At 36.8% G+C, this 22,923-nt stretch overlaps 1 protein-coding gene across 20 annotated transcripts in view; it reads right to left on the bottom strand.

The window, feature by feature from the left end:
* arvcfb (ARVCF delta catenin family member b) overlaps nt 1-22,923 on the bottom strand; it is a 292,166-nt gene that overhangs the window by 15,414 nt on the left and 253,829 nt on the right. For all 20 annotated transcript variants that reach the window (XM_039771488.1, XM_039771493.1, XM_039771494.1 and 17 more), the window contains 3 exons: nt 6,736-6,863; nt 2,538-2,688; nt 2,179-2,371 (listed from right to left, as the gene is read on the bottom strand). In XM_039771488.1, coding sequence (XP_039627422.1) covers nt 2,179-2,371; nt 2,538-2,688; nt 6,736-6,863 — 472 coding nt within the window. The remainder of the gene's footprint in view (nt 1-2,178; nt 2,372-2,537; nt 2,689-6,735; nt 6,864-22,923) is intronic.

Below are 22,923 nucleotides of genomic sequence, written 5' to 3'. Positions count from 1 at the left end.
TTACTCTTATGAATGTAAATAAGCTGGGGATAGATCACATGAACCACACTAGGAGATAGTCAGAAACGGACAGTGATCACATTTAACAAAAGTGGAAATGCAAATATGTTTCCAATCCACAAAGGAGAGCCAAAGGATGTGTAGGGCAGTGGCAACAGTCAGGCCATCCATGACACCTGTGCAGCTTTAAAAAGTCGCTCGAATTACAGCAGCAATGTGTGCCAAGACTATCACAATATTTTTGGCATCATACTAAGACACTGAAGTTATAGGTATATGGTATAGTGCGGCATTCCACCTTTTTTCTGCTTTTTCTTGTTGGATAGCCAGTTTCCATTTTAACTACTGGTTAGCCATTGCCTTGCGCAATACAGAGCAGGTAAGTATAAGCAGACACTGATGGTACATTTTAATGGCATTTGTAAATTTAAATTTAAATTAAAAAGGTCCAGCCCACAGGCCTTGAGTTTGATATGATAGTTTCTAAATTATCAATCCTTGTATCTTTTATTAAAAAAAAAAACAAAAAACATTAATTATATACATATAAATATATATAAATTATATTAGTGTTTAATTTTATTAATATTACAGTACTTTGATCAAAAAGAAGTGAATAAATGTGTAAATGTGTGAAAGCACTGTTGCTTTTATTCATATGTAATGAAATTTGTTTTAAGTCTGTCTATTCTGCTGTGTGATGCAATTTTAAATGCTTTATAAAATAAATAGGGTTTAACATCGTCACTTTGGTTCCATCACTGCTGACTTTCACATTACACATGCTACAGTTAGCGTATCTTTCATCTTCACACACTCCAATTTACATCTACAAAGCAGACATTGTAGCAGCCGCAGGTTTCTTTGGGATTAATAAATCATTAATGCTCGTCTCCCAGATTGATTCCAACTTGAGTCGTTCCGATTACAAGACAGGGATGTTACCATAGAGGTAAAGCAGACATTTAAAACTAATATTTAATGTACAGCTGACCTTGTACAGCGGTCAGAGTCATTACACTATTTCTTAAATTGCTTTACCCAAATAAAGGACAGCCGGTAAGTGCAAAACACATATGATCAGCTTGCAATTTATTTTAATAATAAAACTGACTAGCAATTGGCATTGTACATGCAAATCTGTCGTCTGTACATAATGAACAAAAAAAAAAGTTAAGTTATGATCCACTGCTAAAACAACAGTGTATTACTAAACTGGTTAAAATTCTTGGCAACCAGCAGTCAAAGAAGTGGTTGTCAGTTGCCTGAAAATGTTTGTCAACAACAACACAGCAAACATTAATGTCCAGTCCTGTTGTGTGTCTATTAGTGTGCCCTGAGATGAACTGGCATTCCTTTCAGGGTTGATTTCTACTTTCTGATGTCCACTGTAGGACTATTCATCAGATCCCCCAAATTTCATAAGCAGTTAATGTAGAGAAAAGCCAAGCAAAATGACACCTTTGATTAGCTAACTAAAAAGATTACAATATGCAAGCTTTTGAGGCAACTCAGGCCCCTTCTTCAGGCAATAAAAGGTGTCATTTTGCTTGGCTTTTCTCTACATTCATAATGGCTAACATGGTACAACACCCTAGTACTATAAGTAGTTAATAAAACAGATGGATGGATAGATATAATTGCATAAAAATCAAAACACACAACTGAGCAGGATTATGGACATGGGGGATTTGTTCTGTTGTTGTGAATCTAACCAGACAATTACTCTTATTTACACTTTAAAAACACACATCATTTCAACACTTGACATGCTTACTTACACAGAGACTTTTGAAAGTCAGATAATAATAAATAAAATAAAAAATCTATTTAAATGACGACAAATACCACAAGCTAAAAAACAAAAATGGGAAATTTCACCTAGGAAACCATGTAAGAAACAACCAGAAATAACCCAAAAGAAAAAAAGTTTATTTTTATCAAAAGCATCCTCCTTAAATCTTTTCCATTAAAGCAACTAACTGTGTTAACTATCAGCCATTTGAGCAGGCACTTAAATTCATCAGATTACAAACACCGTGCTAGCATGTCTAGTAAACCATGAACAAATATCCCTTACATATAAAACAGTTACAGATAATTATTAGCTCTGATAAACCATCTAGAACGAGCAGATCCTGCGAAGAATCAAGACAGAAACTCGCCCATCTCACTTACCTGGTTTTGTTGATAGCCACTAGCTTCTCCAGAGCCTGTGCCTGTATGAGGGATCGGGCATTCTCTGAGCTGTCTGTTACAATCTCATGGATTGTATTAAGGATGGCCACCACTGTATCTTCTTCTAAGTTCTTGGCAGGCCTTTGCTGACCACTGGGCAAATTACTGACAAGATCTCGCATAGCATAGCTCCCTTGGAACAAAAAGAAACAAGATTAATAAACAAAACAAACATAACTTTGATTCCATTCTCAAAATTGTATAGATCTCCGTTACTAGTAATGTAATATAATATTACTTTATTGTCTTTGGGTGTATTAGCAAGGGGATTTTGAAATGTAAATGTAAATAATTCATACCAATCAAATCCTTGTTGCGCCTGTCGATAGACAAGTTTCGGAGGGCAATAGCCACTGCACGAACAACCTTGTCTGAGTCAGAACGAAGCAGCTCTACAAGTACTGGTAGACCCTTTTCTTTGCGTACAGTCGCTCTTATGTATGTAGACCACTACAAGCCAAAAACAAAAGAAAGAAATCGACATTATAAAAAAGTAGTTGCTGCCAAAAACACACTCAAGAAATGTCAAAATGCTGTTTCAGTGCCAAGGAATTCAAGGCTTTCACCAGCTACAAGCAGCGAAATAGCACTTGGTTGCTTTATTTGTTTCCTCCAAAGATGCTCTCTTACAAAATCTCATTAAGATATATTCTGCACTGCTCCTTTTCAATGTATCAAAGTGTTTGATTCAACAAGTAAATTATCAGAATTTGCACTTTCAGTTTCCAAGACAAACATGAAATGTAAAATGTCATACAAGTGTCAGTCCAGTTCAGGAAGTTGCTCTGCTGACATGTGTAAATTTTCAGACTTATTCAGCACAGGTACATGTATGCTGTATTCCTAAGTGGTAAGTAATACAAACTGAGAGCTGTAATATTAGACTAGTATCAATCTAACAGAAAATGACATACTGTACATACTGTGAATGGTTCAGTCAGTGGGAAGCATAAGGTACACTCATCATCATCAATGGTCACTCCAAACAACAATAATGCCTGTCAAGTTTACTGGTATGACCTAAGATGGCTGAGGAGTCCAGTCTTCAATCCACAGGAAAATTGGGGGCAGGAGGTTAAGTCTGGGAATGGCTTTCACAAATCAGTTTTCTTCTCCCTCTATTTCTGTTGCTGTAATAAATCATTCAGCACAATATGGGACATTTCACGGCTGGTATACCCAGCTAGTGAGACTGACAATGTGGAGCATCAGACAGCTGTTCACTTTGAAACCTGCAGACCCATCAGGAGACTGTCATTTTAGAGAGAGATTCTAGAGACCACTGAAGAGGTTTTCAAATCTTTAGACAGTTGCATCCTACTAGAGGTGAAAGGGACTCCCACATTTCTCACTTAATGCAAAGTTACTTTATATCAAAGCAAGCCCACACTAAATATGCGAGCAGAGTCTTAGATTAAAAGATAAATTCACTAAATTATTTGAGTCAGATGAATTGTGACTCATAATACTGATTTTATCAGGCCACAATTTTTTATAGTCATCTGAATAACACTACACATATTAGTTGTATTTGTGGTGAAATACTGAAATTTTGAAACCTTCAGTGCCCTATAATTTTTCAGGGACAGAAAACTATAAACTGTTAGGTTTTATGTTAATGTTGCTGATACTATGTAACCCCAATTGTTTCAATTTACAATTAATTCTAAACTGTCCTGAGATCATAAAACTGTAGGGCTAACTAAATAAAAATTAAATAAACTTAATATCTAATACAATACAATCTGTTCTTACCAATAAAACTCTAAAAATTATAGATTCTTGGCAATTCTCTTAGCAGTGCTTCACAGTAAAAATACTATACTCACATTACAATATTCAGCTTTCATATTTCACAGCATTTCCTTTTCATCCACAATTACATTTCTCCTGCAGGTACCTTTTAGCATTCTCACTTTTAACCTCCTACAGCTCAACCTTTTTTTCTAAGAATGTGTTTCTCTTTTGGACTAAGTGCACTTAATGACTAAAGAATGAATATACTCTATATAGATTCACTTCATCATTATGCTAGTTGAATAAATTATCGTATATACTTGCGTATAAGTCAGGTCTTTAAACCCAAATCGATTTTAAAATCAGACCCCAACTTATACGCCCGTTCAAAAAATGCAACACTTAATTTAAAAAAATTTTTTTTTACTAGGGGGCTCTGTCCCCTTCTCGCTTCGCTCACCCACCCCTGCATTTTGTTTACCGGATATACAATTTAAAGAGATTGTTATTTCCATGGGAATTGTTACATATGCGTTATTTTCACTTTTACTTTAAAACTTTCGTAAAAACAATATTTCTCCTTTATTTCCTGCCCCGGGCGTGGTTAAATTTCTTTCTCGCGGGACGTATAACGCTGCTCGCATTGTGAAGGGGGGGGCTGAACACACGCTAAGGAGCAGCGGTTGGATCAGCTGCTGCCTTGCTGTTGCTGCTGGCGAGCTGCGCGTTCTGGTCGTCACGCTTTGCGTCAGTCATTTAAAATCCTGTACAGCAGCTGTCCTTTTGCCACTTCGTGTCTCTGCACGCTTGCATTGTGAAATGGGGGTGGGGGGGATGGGAGACTGAACGCACGCTAAGGGGAATGCTCTGCTGGTGTGCTGCTGCTGCTGCTGGCGAGGTAAGTGTTCTGCTTGTCGTTGTTTCAAGAGCTAGGAGCACATGAAGTGTGTCTGCCAAAAGCATTCCAACAGCTGCTGGGTTAGATATCTGTGAACTTGTTTTAAATTGTTTGTAAGTAGGGCGTGACGTGCAAAAGTCACTGTCTCACGGGTTTTGCTTCCTAAGGTTGTAATGTCTAGTCTCGCATGTTGTCAAAGTGTCTCTCCAAAATGATCAGGTCTCGATCGCTTCGCTCAGCACCCCAGAGGCATGCTATGCTCCTGCCACTTCGCGTCTCTCCCACTCGCGTTGTGAAGAGGGGGAGCTGAACGCACGCTAAGGAGATGCAGACGGATCAGCTGATGGCATTGTGCTGCTGCTGCCGCCGAGGTGTGTGTTCTGCTTGTCGCACTGTGCGTCAATCATTTAAAAGCAGCTATCTTTCTATCTCACTGCCTTGTCTCACGTGACATTAGTGTTTCTTGTGGGACATCAAATTGTCTTCCAAGAAGATCACGTCTCGTCTCCCTGCCAAGATTTTTTTTTTCATAATAGAAAGACTTTTTCTTGCTTCCTCTAATCTCTCAACAGTTTCTCAGACACACTGAATTTTGTTGCAGCAGTGGCAATTTCTTTTGCCACTTCAATGACTTTTAATTTAAAACCAGCTTATATTTTCTTCTGATTGAATGCTCCATTGTAGATAAGGGATGTTCTTATGATAAAGGTGTATGAGGGTATGACATACAAAAAGACAAAACAGTGCAAATGTCGCTTCAGAATAGTTTGGGTATTACCGTGTGGTCATATAGGCACAATACATAGAAAAAAAAAGGCTGTGTGCTCCATGGTTACTCTCTCAGGTGGGCGTTAGCATATAATAATCTCTTGGACCAATAGCATGAGTTTTCCACATTCGACTTATATGACCGACATTATACAATACAAGAAACTATATGGTAAAATCAAGACCCGACTTATCCGCAGAAGAACTTAAACACGAATATATACAGTAGTGCAAGTTTCCAGTCAAAGCTTAGCATAGCTTAACCTACTCTAAACTCAGAAACATCACAAAATCCCTTTCTCCCTAGGTTTGCAATGAGCTTTCTATTCTTATTCCCAAACACAAGTGATTTAGGTTAACTGGCAGCACTAAATTTGCCAGATGAGAGTATGACTGTGACTGTGCCCATGAATGGGCCCTGCAGTGCACTGGTGCCTTGTCCAATGCTGGTTTCTATTGTGGATCTGATGCAGCCAGGATAGTCCCTGACCGCTAGATCTAATTACATCTGTAAATGTAATGAATTTTATTATATTAAGGCAAGACTATCTAATTTTCCCATTGCACTGAATCTATATGTAGTGTCAATATATAAGCACTGTGAGTAACTTAATAAAAAACACATTTTCTGAGCAACAATTTAAAAGTTCAGTTGTAGTGACCGTATGAAACGTTCAGTGACATATAGTGCCATTCACTGTGTTTCTCCAGAGTTATGTGACATATCTCAAACCCAGGGTTTGTTAAATGATGATAAGTTACATTTCATTCTCCTATACTGTAGTAAAAAACATAGTAGGACACAAAAGGAGTTCAAATTAACCTATTATTTATCCTATGATATTCTGAATACTACAAACCTGTCCTGTGTCTTTTAAAATCCCTTTCAAGTTAAGCTCCAAAAATGGTCTCAGTAAGAAATTGTGTTTAGTGAAATAGCTATTACTTATAATAAAGCAGTCAAGTTTACCCTTTCTTACAAATAGCTAAAAATGTATAAAGTTACTTGACACCTACTTCCTTAAACTGACGCTGTATTTTAAGCACCAGCCATATCTAAAGAAACAGACATCCATGTTAGAGTTTATACTCACAATCCACTGTCCAGCACTTAGATTCTGTAGGGCACCCGCTGCAGCCTCCAATGTGTTGTAGTTCTGGCTTTCAGTGAGAAGAGACAGGTAGAGGCGCACAACCTCAGGCTGATAAAGGAGCTCAAAACCTGTTGGCACACATGCATAATCTAAACATTAACCACTGCCATATTTGTTTGTCAAAAAATAAACATTTATAAATCATATTGTTTTTATAAATGCAACTCAATCAATGCTTCAGCTTCAGTTTCTCTATATTTTGTCAGGAGTACTAGTTAAATACCAAAAAATGAAAAAAAAAAAAAACAATCACATCTAAAATTCTCAAAACTAGAAAACATTTTGATCAATCATTACATTATTAAACTTACAACTCTTGTACTGGAGCAAGTCCCTTACCCTACTTGGAGAAAAATCTGAAGTAAAAACAGTCCTTTTGTTGTAGATTGTTACACTTCTACCACAGAAAGAGTGCATGCATGAGCTTGCATCATCAAAATTAAGAATAAGTTAGAAATACACACATTTGTAAGGAATAGTGCACTATATGTTGAATGAAAGGTATTATTTGTTTAAAATCAAAGGAAAATGAAAAGAGAATGGCAAATTTAAATGCCCAGTTTAATAGCTGCTTTTCTGTTCTGTGCTGGAAGCACAGCTTTTAAATACTGTACATACTGTATGTCTAAATACTGAACATATACAGGTGCTGGTCATAAAATTAGAATATCATGACAAAGTTGATTTATTTCAGTAATTCCATTCAAAAAGTGAAACTTGTATATTAGATTCATTCATTACACACAGACTGATGTATTTCAAATGTTTATTTCTTTTAATTTTGATGATTATAACTGACAACTAATGAAAGTCCCAAATTCAGTATCTTGGAAAATTAGAATATCAATTAAGACCAATGCAAAAAAAGGATTTTTAGAAATGTTGGCCAACTGAAAGGTATGAACATGAAAAGTATGAGCATGTACAGCACTCAATATTTAGTTGGGGCTCCTTTGGCCTGGATTACTGCAGCAATGTGGCATGGCATGGAGTCTATCAGTCGGTGGCACTGCTCAGGTGTTATGAGAGCCCATGTTGCTCTGATAGTGGCCTTCAGCTCTTCTGAATTATTGGGTCTGGCGTATTGCATCTTCCTCTTCACAATACCGTTTAAGGTCAGGCGAGTTTGCTGGCCAATCAAGAACAGGGATACCATGGTCCTTAAACCAGGTACTGGTAGTTTTGGCACTTTGTGCAGGTGCCAGGTCCTGTTGGAAAATGAAATCTGCATCTCCATAAAGTTCGTCAGCAGCAGGAAGCATGAAGTGCTCTAAAACTTCCTGGTAGACGGCTGCGTTGACCTTGGACCTCAGAAAACACAATGGACCAACACCAGCAGATGACATGGCACCCCAAACCATCACTGACTGTGGAAACTTTACACTGGACCTCAAGCAACGTGGATTCTGTGCCTCTCTCTCTTCCTCCAGACTCTGGGACCTTGATTTCCAAAGGAAATGCAAAATTTACTTTCATCAGAGAACATAACTTTGGACCACTCAGCAGCAGTCCAGTCCTTTTGTCTTTAGCCCAGGCAAGACGCTTCTAACGCTGTCTCTTGTTCAAGAGTGGCTTGACACAAGGAATGCGACAGCTGAAACCCATGTCTTGCATACGTCTGTGCGTGGTGGTTCTTGAAGCACTGACTCCAGCTGCAGTCCACTCTTTGTGAATCTCCCCCACAGTTTTGAATGGGTTTTGTTTCACAATCCTCTCAAGGGTGTGGTTATCTCTATTGCTTGTACACTTTTTTCTACCACATCTTGTCCTTCCCTTCGCCTCTCTATTAATGTGCTTGGACACAGAGCTCTGTGAACAGCCAGCCTCTTTAGCAATGACCTTTTGTGTCTTGCCCTCCTTGTGCAAGGTGTCAATGGTCGTCTTTTGGACAACTGTCAAGTCAGCAGTCTTCCCCATGATTGTGTAGCCTACAGAACTAGACTGAGAGACCATTTAAAGGCTTTTGCAGGTGTTTTGAGTTAATTAGCTGATTAGAGTGTGGCACCAGGTGTCTTCAATATTGAACCTTTTCACAATATTCTAATTTTCCGAGATACTGAATTTGGGACTTTCATTAGTTGTCAGTTATAATCATCAAAATTAAAAGAAATAAACATTTGAAATACATCAGTCTGTGTGTAATGAATGAATCTAATATACAAGTTTCACTTTTTAAATGGAATTACTGAAATAAATCAACTTTGTCCTGATATTCTAATTTTATGACCAGCACCTGTATATGTTCAGTATTTAGACATACAGTATGTACAGCATTTAAAAGCTGTGCTTCCAGCACAGAACAGAAAAGCAGCTATTAAACTGGGCATTTAAATTTGCCATTCTCTTTTCATTTTCCTTTGATTTTAAACAAATAATACCTTTCATTCAACATATAGTGCACTATTCCTTACAAATGTGTGTATTTCTAACTTATTCTTAATTTTGATGATGCAAGCTCATGCATGCACTCTTTCTGTGGTAGAAGTGTAACAATCTACAACAAAAGGACTGTTTTTACTTCAGATTTTTCTCCAAGTAGGGTAAGGGACTTGCTCCAGTACAAGAGTTGTAAGTTTTTACTATCAATTCTAACCTTTCAATTTTGTCTCCAAACCATGTGGCAATATCTTCAGAATATGTATAATTTCAAAATCATTATGACTTCAAACTTAAGATGGTAACTTTAAAGCCAGTAATTCATTTAATTCCTAAAATTAATCCTTTTAAATAATGCCAGCTCCCAAAAGACCTTTTTGACTCAGAAGGCCACAACTTTGAAAAATCTCATATTTACCTGACAATAAGATACTCCCACAACAATGAAACTGGTTGTTTTCATCAGCACACTGACAGGTTTCATTTACACTTATGTAGACTGTTTACCATTGTAAATATTTTGTTCCTTCAAGTATTTTGGGTGTAATTCCAAAGAAAACATACAGTAGCAGCCAATTTTAATTATGTCAATAGCACTGTTTAGTCTTAGTGCCTGTAACACCCTTCCATTTAACAACCCAAATCACTTCTATTTTGGTAACTGTCTCAACCTGCCATCTGCTTGTAAGGAAAGTTTGGTAACTGTAAATGAGTCATTAACTGAGAGCAGTGAGACCTATGAGCATTCTTCAGACTTGCAACATTAAGTAACCTCACACTTTTTAATTCTGCCACTGACTCACCAACTGCAGGCTCACAACCTAAAGTGTATACTATATATTCTCTCTCTCTATCTGTGGTATACACACAGACAGATATATACATATACATATATATACATGGGCACACAGCCAATCTGGCTGGTTTGTAGGTGATCAAATACTTATTTCTCTCAATGACATGCAAATCAATTTATAACTTTTATGTAATGTGTTTTTTCTGGATTTTTGGCTGATACTCTGTCTTTCTCCATTAAAATGAATCTACCATTAAATTAGAGACTATTAATTTCTTTGTAAGTGAGCAAACTTATAAAACAGGGGATCAAATGCTCATTTCCCCCATATTTATTTATATATATATATGTGTGTGTCCATCCATCCATTATCCAACCTGCTATCCTAACTACAGGGTCACGGGGTTTTGCTGGAGCCAATCCTAGCAAACACAGGGTGCAAGGCAGGAAACAAACCCCAGGCAGGGTGCCAGCCCACCGCAGGGCGCACATACACACCCACACACCAAGCACAATTTAGGATCAGCAATGCTCCTAACCTGCATGTCTTTGGACTGTGGGAGTAAACTGGAGTACCCGAGAAGAACATGCAAACTGCACACAGGGAGGACCCAGGAAGTGAACCTGGGTCTCCTAACTGTGAGGCAGCAGCGCTACTCACTGTGCCACCATGCCGCTTATATATATATACATATATATATACATATATATATATATATACATATATATATATATATACATATATATATATATATATATATATATATATATATATATATATATATATACATATATATATATATATATACATATATATATACATATATATATATATATATATATATATATATATATATATACATATATATATATATATATATATATATATATATATATATATATATATATATATATATATATATATATATATATATATATATATACATATATATATATATATACATATATATATATATATATATATATATATATATATATATATATATATATATATATATATATATATATATATATATATATATATATATATATATATATATATATATATATATATATATATATATATATATATATATATATATATATATATATATATATATATATATATATATATATATATATATATATATATACAAGTATTGTTAGCTAAGCGGCTCCCCACTGTTGACGTCACGCTTCCCCGTCCACTTGGCCCAAAGCCTCTGTCTTGTATTAGCATGAATAAATCGCTCCTGCAAGCGAACTATGATACATGCGATGACAGAAGTCGCAAAATCAACTGGAATGTTCAAGTAATTTATAGAAAAAAATTCTGATCTAAATCTGTTAAGTAGTTACAATACAATACAGTTTATTTTTGTATAGCCCAAAATCACACAGGAAGTGCCGCAATGGGCTTTAACAGGCCCTGCCTCTTGACAGCTCCCCTGCCTTGACTCTCTAAGAAGACAAGGATAAACTCCCAAAAAAAACCTTGTAGGGAAAAATGGAAGAAGCCTCGGGAAAGGCATTACAAAGAGAGACCCCTTTCCAGGTAGGTTCGGCGTGTAGTGGGTGTCAAAAGAAGGGGGTCAATACAATACAATACACAGAATAGAACAAATCCTTAATATAGCATAATAATAAAAATTTTAGAAGTACAGAGCAGAATTTAACAGTAGATGATATCACATAATAAGATTTGGATATTTTTAGAGTCCTGGAGACCTCATCCATCAAGCTGCCTCCCCATTTGGCCATTCCACGGCTGAAACATTGCTCGGCCAGCCAATCCAATGAAAGGACCCCCTAGTTCTCTTGTGAAAAGTGAACAGACAGGCAGACGCTGGATTTTATTCATATATATATATTGTGACACACGTGCGCTTTGGAAGCAGTCAACAAGTCCTAAGGTGAGCAATATAATAACAGATGGGGGTTTGTTTCAAGGTACTAATGCCTCTCTCTCTGACCTTATAGAACCAAAGAAGAAAAGTAATACAATTATTCATTCAATAAACAATAACTCCGAGATTGAGACATCAAACACTTTTTCATCTGCAATATCACTTCTGGCTCCTGGAGATGACATTTATCGAATTTTAATGTGATGCTGTTAGACTTTCAGATTCTTATTCTGTTTTTAAATTATAAACTAAAAAATATCAAGAACTCGCGTCCCACGAGACAAGAGTTTGTGCCAAAAGATTTAACTATGCCCGGGGCCAGAAATAAAAGACAAAGAGTAGGACAGCTGTTGTACAGGCTTTTAAATGTTCAAAGCGCCACACAAGATGCAGATCATGCGGCACGGCAGCAGCAGCAAGCCAGCAGCTAATTGAGCAAAGAGGAGGTTAAAAAAAAAAAAAACTGTTTTTGTTTCCCAATGTATAACCGTTCAAGAGGGGGTTTTGAAGGAGCAGCCGTATCTCCTTGGGGTGCGTTGAGCCCCCTTCTTCACAGCACGAATGGCAGTGTGTGTGTGTGTGTGTGTGTGTGTGTATATATATATATAATAACAATAAGTAAAACAGGTTTGATTATCTGTCTTTACAGCAGACTGATCATTTTCATACTAACCAAAAGGGAAACTTTTCAAGTCACCATTTTTAAGCACTTAAATCTACCTGTACATTCTTTGTATGAAACTTTTCTATAGAAATAAATGTTGTTGTTGTTATGCCATGAAAAACAACAAGATCCATGACCTCAACTCAGGATCAAGCCAAAAGCAGAAGCCACTTCACTGATGATGAATGGGAAACTTTAAGAAGGCAGGACAACACTGCCACAAATAGAAAAGCAAAAAGTTAGCCTGAACATACAGACATTGAGCAGCTCACTAACACTGTGGCCCATCTCCTTGTAAAAGCAGGCTGCCTCTACACTAAAGGACATATTGAATAAGTTTCATTGACCTTCAGGGCAGGTTGTTTTACCCTTCTTATGTTTTTGAATTTGAATCTTTCTTTTATTTTCCCTTAGTGTTATCTGTCTTGTCCTTTAGATATATTGTGCATACCACCTCTAGGTATGTCTGCAAATTACATGTCTCTCTTACTGAATGAGGATAATTTACAAAATTGCAAAATTTGGCAACCATTGCAACGTGTTAGGTAAATCCAACTTGCTAAAATCTCACGCGTCTCTGGAGATGCAATTAGTCACCTATAGCATATAGAAGGATATATGCAAAATACCCTTCCAGAATCTCTGGATATATCCTTTAAATTTTCAATTTTCAAAATATCACATACTAACATAAAGTGATATGATCATTAAAGCTGTTGAATATTTTTCTACTCTAATTGTTTTGATGAGCACTGTACTCAGTAGTTGAAAGTACAGTATATGCTTTATGTATGAAACCATCCTACTGTTTTCTTGTACACAGTATAAACAGTAGCATTGCTCTTATATTCAGGTGTTACTCCATAGGTGACTCTTTTCATAAGGGTTTTTCAGCAGGCCCTGAAATGTTTGAATGACTCTGAAAGTTTGTTCAGTGGGCCTATCAAAGCTGCTGTAATGAGTTCTTACATCAAGAAATAGACTCTTGTTTCTATAAAAATCTCTAGTCATTTACTGTAGTGAAAGTTCTTTCTCTTCTTTATTATATCATTTAGTCCTCTTCAAAAAATAATTACATTATACATAACAAAAGATACATTAATTGCAGTGTGAATTACTAAAAATGTGCATACAATTAACACATAATTCCAAAACAAATCTTAATAATCAATTAAAAACCACTACTAATACCAATAGAATAGTATTTGTATTTTCCATATTATATAATTTCTCTACATATGAAGAAGAAAATACCCTTTGTACCTTACACTTTATATAATCCATTTGTATATTCACAAGAAAAAAATAGTTTTGACCAACTATACAAATGCACTTAATTTTTTACTTTCTGAAAATTGTAAACAATATATTAATCCTTTTCTTACAAACTGGAACCACATAAAAATGGCCTTCATAACTACTTGAATGATATTTGTTTTCAACCCTTTAAGACCTCTGCTAGATACTGTAGGCCTATATCACATGCACTGACATTGCTCATATTATACCCTTAGCTTTTCTTAGTCTATTGAGGCATTCGACACTAAACCTTTCTCCCTTTTGTTCCTCCCAATAAATGCATATTGCTTTGATATGTAAATGTGGACAGAAAAAAATCATCTAAACTAATGCCTTATAGCTAAGTGTACATTTAGATTAAGATCATTTGCAGGCTTTACTCTACTAAATTATTGAGGAGCTTTTACAACAGTAAGGCAACCATGTTTGTAGCTGTATTCTATCGGGCCAGGTACTAACCTTGGAAGAGGTACTTTTTGATCCAAGGTATAATTATGAATACAGGCTGACTTCCCTAATTAAGTGATAAATGAATATGGTATGGCAGAATGTATTAAGGATGCACTTCATAAATAAAAATACAACGGATTTTGAGATAAACACTCACCTATCATTGTCAACTGATTCTCTACCCTTTTCTGTCAGAAGATTCTCATATTATAACTTGCAAACAAACATCTAGCTGTACATCAATGTTAGATATTATTGCTGGGTAGCTCAACAAGTCGAATGATATTCTCCATGCAAGTTAATAATGTTTAAAAGTACTTGCCTCTGTAAATCCACAGTGAAAAATAGATTAACCCCAACCCAAGTTCACACTACACAGACTGAGAACCCAGGTAAAGAAAACAGTTACAGCCAGGTTTGTAGAGCTAGTGTAAAAGACTCTTTGACTGCTAGCTGCTTTCTCATCTAAGGACAGCTGTGATTGATGAAGAGGTAACGAGTGGGGAATAAAACAACAAAGGTTTATTCATTATTAAACAGACCTGTGATTCAGTTCTGTGATGGAGTCAAAAACCTGATGCTGAAAGCTTTGGGTATCCTTCCATAGAGACTGCCCAAGACAATATGTCTTGCAAAAGAAAACTGTTTACATTCTGAAATGACTAATTAGTTCAGGCTGTGCCATCCAATCTTGAGAGTCTTTCAGCTCAGCTTTTCACCGTGAAATCCTGTAACTGGTCTCTGAAGGAAGCTTGTCTGCACTCAAGTTCTGTTCACAAGCCAACATAATACTTCCCTCACAAAGCAAAAAAAATGTCAGATTCACTCTGTTATTTTTGACAGCATGTCAAGTCGATGCAGCAGACAAGAAGATATGTGTTTTTCCAAGGCCCTAATGCCCCATTCAACTGTTAATAGTTTAATAAATAAATACAACCTGCAAACCACTGTGTTTTCACACTGCGAAAAAGCAAAGGCCCAGGTGCCTGCTGCTCAAGCAGTGAGGACTAATGATGAATTGATGACTATAGCTTAGCTGCCATTCTATCAAACGATCTAGAGTCTTTCAAACAGCTTCAAGGTAGCACTTCATCACACTACAGAAAGATGAATAATGAACCTTCTGGACATGCATCAATGCACTCCTTATACTACGCTGCCTTTCACTGTGCAAAACACTATGGAGAGTTTTGCAATGCTGTTATGGGGACAGAGTTGACTTAGTTAAAAAGCACAATGCAATCTGAGGACCAGAGTTATTAAGCATGCCACATATCTACATAATTTATACATTTTATAGTGATTGTGCACTGTGCAATGCTGCTTCTTCATGGTTCCAGAGTTTCTGGTTTTAATTCTGGCCTGGTCACTGCCTGGGTGCAAGTTTATAAGTGATTTTTGTACCAAGTACTCCAGTTTTCTTTCTACATCTAAGTTTATTCTTATATATAGATGACAATAAACCTCAGCTTGAATGTGACATCACAGTGGTGTAACTGCTTTGTCAACACTTCAAAGACTTTAATTTAAGTCTTTAACCTGTCATTGTCTTTGTAGAGTTTGAAGAAGGCCTTGCTCCCATGATTTTAGGACAGGTGACCAAAACTGGCCTGATATGAGTATGTAGTAGGTGCCTCTGTGTCTATGGGTTGACTCTTGCTTTGTGTCCAATGCAGTACTGCTTTTAATATATAATCTTAATATATGTAGTGGATTCAAAAAGTACTCACTCACTCACTCACTCACTCAAAAAGTACCCCTTCACATTTTACACATTTTGCTATTTTGCTGCCTAGTGCTAACATTATTTAAATTAACTTTCCACCAAGCCTGAGAATGACAAAGCCAAAACAGGATTTTAAACATAAAAAAACTGAAATATCCCATTGACACAGGTATTCAGATCCTTTACACAGCACTAAGTTGAAGCACCTTTGGCAGGGACTACAGCCCTCTTGGGTTTGACACAACAAGCTTCACACGCACTTGGATTTGGGTATCTCCTGCCATTCTTCTATGTGGATCCCCTGAAGCTCTGTCAGGTTGCATGGAGCCCATCAGCAGACAGCTATTTTCAGGTCTCTTAAGATGTTCAATTAGATTGAAGTCCAGGCTCTGGCTGGGCTACTCAAAGATATTCCCAGAGGTAACCTTAAGTCACTTCTATGTTGACTTTGCCTTCTGCTTAAGGTCAATGTTCTGCTGGAGGTAAAATGCTGTGCTTTAGGGCAAATTATCATTAAGGATATCGCTGTACTTTGCTTCAATTGGTTTTCCCTCAACCCCTCCTAGACTCCTACTCCACGACATTAAAAAACAACCTCACAACATGATGCTGGCACCACTATTGGAATGGTGTTGCACAGATGATGAGCTGTGCCTAGTTTCCTCCAGACATGATGCTATTCTTGGTTTCATCAGACAACAGAACCTTGCTTCTTGCAGTATGAGTACCCTTTAGGTAATTTTTTGTAAAATCCAAGTAGGATTCCATGTGTCTTTTACTGAAGAGAGGCTTCTGTTTGGCCACTCTGTCATAAAATTCCACATTAATGTAGTGCTGCAGGGATGCTCCTTTCTCCCATCCACAAACAGGTTCTCAGGAGCTCAACCAGAATGACTATCTGGTTCTTTGTCATCTCTCTTACTAAGGCCCTTATCCCACAAAATGTTCAGCTTGGCCAGCTCTAGAACAGTCATGGTTGTTCTAAACATCTTACATTTAAGTATTAAAAGGCCATCTGGGTTATTGGGAACCCTCAATGCTACAGGCTTTTTTATGTAGCCTTTCTCAGATCTGTGCCTCGGCACAATCTGGTCTCTGAGCTCTGCAAGCAATTCCTTTGACCTCATGTATTGGTTTATGCTCTGATTTCCTAATCATGTCCAATTGATTAAATTGACCACAGTTGGACTCCAAACAAGGAGAAGAAAAATGTCAATGATGATCAATAGAATCTGATGCATACAAGGCAAATTTCAAGTGTCATAGCAAAAGGTCTGAAAACTTTTATCAGTGGGGTATTTAAGTTTTTGATTTTTTTATAAATTTTTGCTTTGTCATTCTGGGGTATTGAGTGTTGCTTGATGTGGAAAAAAAAACAATTTAAATGATTTTAACTTCTACAACATAGCAAAAAGTGAAAAAACGTGAAGGGGTCTGAATACTTTCTGCATCCACTATACTTAACAACAATACTATAAAACTGTATCATTAAAAAAAGAAAGCACACAAAATATACTTCAACAGCAGCTACCCCAATGTATATCAAAGATGACATGTAATGTGTTGCTTTCACAACTTCAACTCAAGCCCCTGAGCAGGTCCCTATTATAATGTCCTTGAGTCACACTGTCACAGATCAGATGACATGACTAATTGTTTAATGGGATACCAGAACACATTACACAGAATGAAAAGTCAGTACATAAGCTAACATATCCTCAGGGGGTCATAAAGCTCCCACTTAAAAGTGTACTTGACTCCAGGGTCTTTGGTTTAGCTCCCTCTGTAATCTGCACAGACAATCAGCACATTGGCATGTGTAAATCAAAAATGACATTTTCAAGGACATTTGTGACAGGCACGCAGATTTGCACAAAGGGATGTACCAATTGGCAACACAGTGCCATGTTTTTTTTCCTTTTAAATTATTTTGTGAATATCACAGCTGGCATGCCCATTTGTGGGTGCATAAAATGTTAAACAAGTGGGAAACAGTTCAGTTTAGTACTGTTTTAATGAAAACAGGAGTGGTAAAAATAAAATGAAGAAGTGCATTGCATACAAAGGCAAAAGGTCAAAGGGATGCAATATAATGATACACTGATGCCCAAAGAAAAAATAAATATGTGTAACAACTATGCATTGTATTGGTCAATATAATGAAATAGTCAAACACCATGTTTATGACCATAATCTCTACTATAAATTAAAAAACATCAGACATGTGATATGCTGACTGACAACTCAAAACTGGTATGCAATGTGCAAGTGCCAGCATTTGCAAGTGTTCCCTATGATGGACAGGCGCTGTGTCAATGCTGATTGCTGCCTGATGCAGATTTAAATTTAAATTTCATAAAAACACTAAAATTGGATTAAAAGGCTTCAGGCAACAGATGGATGAATAAAATGACAGACAAATTCTTAGCCTAACCAAGATCTTAAATAGCAAAAAAATATATATTAACCTTTTGCCCTGTAAAGCACACTTAGCAAACCTAAACCAGTGCACAGCAGCATAAAATTCTTAAGCTCTGTCATCGAGTTTATGAAGCATCAGAGTCTATCTCGGCAATATCAGGTGCAAGGAAAGAACAAAAGGTAAATGGAATACCAGTCAGTCACAGGGCCCACAAGGACCCACACTCAATACTAGGCCCACACAGAATTGCCAAACAACTGAACACACACACTTGGAACAAAATTAATGCAGACACAAGGAAAAAGTGTAAACTCCAAAGTTAACAACCATCAAACCCAGTAAACTGGATCATCACCAAACTAATGTATTGTAGTTAAAAGATTACACGTAACAGAAACATAAAAAAGTGAGACAACAAGAACATTACATACTGTATATATATATTTGTACTGGTAGTAATCAAGGCCTACATTCAACAAGCCATTTAGTTTTTCTTCATCGAATAGATAAGAGTTATTATGGTAATACATACTGTAGCAGGGACATTTATACAACACAAATCATATACTTAAGAACTGGATTGATAATTTTAAACAAATTATGCAGAAGTCAGACATGTGCATTAATAAAGAATAATGTAGGACAGACAGAGGAGTTGAGGGTCTTGATTTCTTAACAGACTGGTAATTGTAATCAATTTAAACAGCAGAAAATGGCAATGGGAATTGCAAAAAAAGATGTTATTATGCTTACAGACAATAAATAATATAAAATAAATGTACATATTAATACTTAAGAAATGGGTAAAACTAATTTTTTAAAACAACCTGGGACAATATTTTTCAATGAAAGAGATAATGTTATATTAATAATCAATTCATTTTTACTTTTTGGAATCACTTTTAGTGTGTGTTGGGGGGCTTTATTTTTATTGTTAGTTGTTATCAGTCTCTTCTGACTGTTTTATGAATGACTTGCTGATTATTTGCTTATTATTGCTATTAAAACTCCAATAAACTCTTGATCATAAAGATTGTCTTATGTAGAGTTGATAATTTCTTGTATACATTGTGGAGGTTGGCCCAGACACAGACAGGCAGACACTTTCATTTCATCCAACACGGTTATTTACACTATTATTTACAAAGTTCTTAAGTGCCACACAAACCCCACAAGTCCCCAAAGTCCGGCCACGCAATGCCTTTCTTCCTCTTCAGGCCGCCTTCTTGCCTCCTCCAGCAAGCTCAGTCCACTCCACTCCCGACTCTCGCTTCGAATGAAGGGAGGCGGCCCCTTTTATCTACAGCCGGATGTGCTCCAGGTGCTTCCCGGCAATCTCCCGCCGACATGCCCCAGTGTGGCGGAAGTGCCAGCTGTATCCCCGGAAGCACTCTGGGTGTCCCTGCTCCTCTTCCCCCCAGCATATCCTGGTGTGGCGGAAATGCTGAGGTCCAGGGCTCCAAAGGCATGGGGGCGCCCCACTGACGGTGACCAAGGGCCCCTACAGGGTTGAGCTTCAAAGCTCTGTACCCATGGTCCCCATAGCAACCAGGGTGGCTGCCCCCACGTGGTCTGAGATGGCCGCACGCCCCCTTCCGGTCCTCTAAGGCGTCCCGGCCGAGTCATCGCCCCAGGCATCCCTGACAATATTAAAAAAGTATTTACACAAGTCACAAACCAATAGGTACTAAGCTTGCCTTTTCTGACTACTAAATAGAAAATATCATGGTTTTCTATAATTTTCTTATAGATGAGTAAACTTTTTTTCTAGGCTTCAGGGCCATGAGATGATTCATTAATGAAAACTGATTTTTCTGCAGTTGTCCACAGATTGCCAAGAATTTCTTGTCAGTCAGGGAATGCTGCTTTATTATATACATGTAAACATACACATTTTTAAAGCACGTAAATGTAAGTAATACTAATATAAATAAATAAAAGGTAATAGAGAAAAACAAATTCAGTTCCTTAATTTTAAATCCCATATACTAGTCAGCTGTCCAGCCTCTCTATGGCACCACCACAATGCAGTGAAAACAAAGCCAAACTGTGAAGATTATAAAAAAAAAACATGACAATGGACTCTGTTATTTGAGATGATGCATTCACTCCAAAATCGTATTCCAAAATCAGAAGAGATAACTTTATCAAAAATGGAAAAAGACAATAAACATCACTAGACACCTTAAGAAAGAAAAAGAATATTCACTGCATGGGACAATACCTTCTAACTTCACCCGTCCATTTTCAAATGTATTTTATATCATTGGGCCTCAATGGCAGAACACTTCCTCACACAGAATAACAATCTCTAATCTTAGATAGTCCACAACATGATGTATTGAGCCAAAAAATAATGCCTACATCTATATACCTCAGTGAAGAGTGGGGTGGGATTTGGAATTTTTGGCATTCTAAACTTTTCCTGTTAGGGTGGCAATTATCTGTCCAGTGGACTCCATATTCTTTATCTATGTATATGCAGAAATGTCCACAAAAATATACATTTTCATAAGTAGCTGCATGATGCAAATCTTCCAAAGGAACATTGTGACAAAGTGCTGATATAGCGGGTCAGAGACTACATGTCTATAAAGAGTAATTTGTAAGTAAAAAACATAAATAAACAGTAAGTAACAATAATAACAGTTGTGAAAGTAAAGCCTTTACAGACACTCCATGCACATTTTCTTTAGGTGGGAGAAAAAGGTAAAATAAAAAGTAAAGCAAAAGACACAGATTGAAAAATGAGAAGGATACTAAACTACTGCTTCTGGCTAAATTATGAAATTGAAAAGCAGGACATAGTCAAGGGACATGACTGCCCCTTAGGAGAAATGCAATTTTCATTTTCCATGTATTCTGATTCCTTGCAAGTACAATGACAGCATTTGTAAACACAATGGATGCCTGACGATCTTCTTAAAATCACGTACAACTGATGAAGGGTGAAATAGGAGACAACAAAGGAATACAAGTTCACAGAATGGGAGCACAGGAAAAATATTAGATTCAAACTGGACACAAACCACACCAAAGCCTGGAATCCAACACAAAATCCTAACACTAGAAGGCAATAATATTCCTTACTAAATTACTGTGCTGCCATATACAAAACACATCAAACAAATTGTCTTCACCTTTTTTCCCACAGTTGCAAGAAAAATACACTTCACTTATTGGCCAAAGCCTTGCAGAAGAGCAAGTGTAATTTTGAGGATTATATGAATGTTAGAGATTGAATAAAAAGCAAGACTCGCACACATAAACACAAACTTAAACATCTCCCTGCCTCTGCCACTCCAGCAAAAATTGGGTGGTGGATGAAGTTTCAAATCCTGTTCGTCTTGAAGGCATTTCCCTGCTAGCTCTCGCTGTCAAGACCAATCACTCACACTGAAATTGTGGGGTCTGAAAAGCAATCAAACAGTGTGCCACTCTCAGCAACTCAGCAGCTCTCCATCTGTGAGGGGATGATTCCTCTTAAGAGGTGCAGACATGTTTCGATTTAAAAATTGACTGCTTAACAAGAAAGTGCTTCGCCTCTGAAAATACTGACAAGGCTACATTATGTGAATGTTAACCCTAAGATCATCAAAATATATAGACTTTACTTTTGTGCTTATGACCATGCTTTTACATTGATGGCTGTTAACCAAAGATAATGCCAAAGTGTCAATCACAGTAGGCAAAGCTGTGTAATTATTCTATGTTACAAGTTCACTTTGCTTTGTGCTCCAATCCAAACAGTAATCCAGGATAATGCAGCTCCGGTAGGACTTGTTTGATTCAGATAACAACTAACCAAAATCACCTGCTTTTGAAACACATCTCACAGAAGGCATTTTCAGGCTCTCCTAAGCATTTATAGGTCCCATAACATGTCTAAAAGTTGCTATTTCAAATTCAGTAGTATTGTACAGTAAATACCTCTTATCCTGGGTAATAATAAATATATAGTAATTCCCTAACACCAATGTATGACACTAGGTTAAGGAATTTACCATTATATGTTTTAAGAATACTTGCAGTTCTTTAAAATTTTTACAATTGCTCCATCTAGTTCGGTTCCCCACAATTGTTTCAAGCAAGTTTGAGAATGTATGCAGTATATACCAGATGTATAATGTTAGAATGAAGAAACTAAGTCTAATGAAGATTATCAGCATGTTTTTATAGGTATTCTGTTAAAAAAACAATACAAATATACAGCAGAATTCAAATGTTTTCAACAAACCATGTCAAAAATGTTGAACTTTTGAAAATGTTTCAAATGTGAATACAAAAACAATTTCACATGCTTCCTTGTACTGTGTGTACACCTGTATGCTCTAAAGGCTAGATGGAGTATATTAATTGTATTTGGCTGTGGTTCCTTGGGTTGAAGCAAATTTGTAATCCCAAGTCTGAACCCTAGATGGCAGAATTGTAACAATAAGCTGTAAGTGCTTTGCTTTATTGTGCAAAGCAGAATGGATAACTTGAAAG

Source organism: Polypterus senegalus, chromosome 12, assembly GCF_016835505.1.
Source record: "Polypterus senegalus isolate Bchr_013 chromosome 12, ASM1683550v1, whole genome shotgun sequence".
Taxonomy (NCBI): domain Eukaryota; kingdom Metazoa; phylum Chordata; class Cladistia; order Polypteriformes; family Polypteridae; genus Polypterus; species Polypterus senegalus.
Note: the sequence above shows the minus strand (reverse complement) of the source record. Positions and strands in the feature narration are given on the sequence as shown.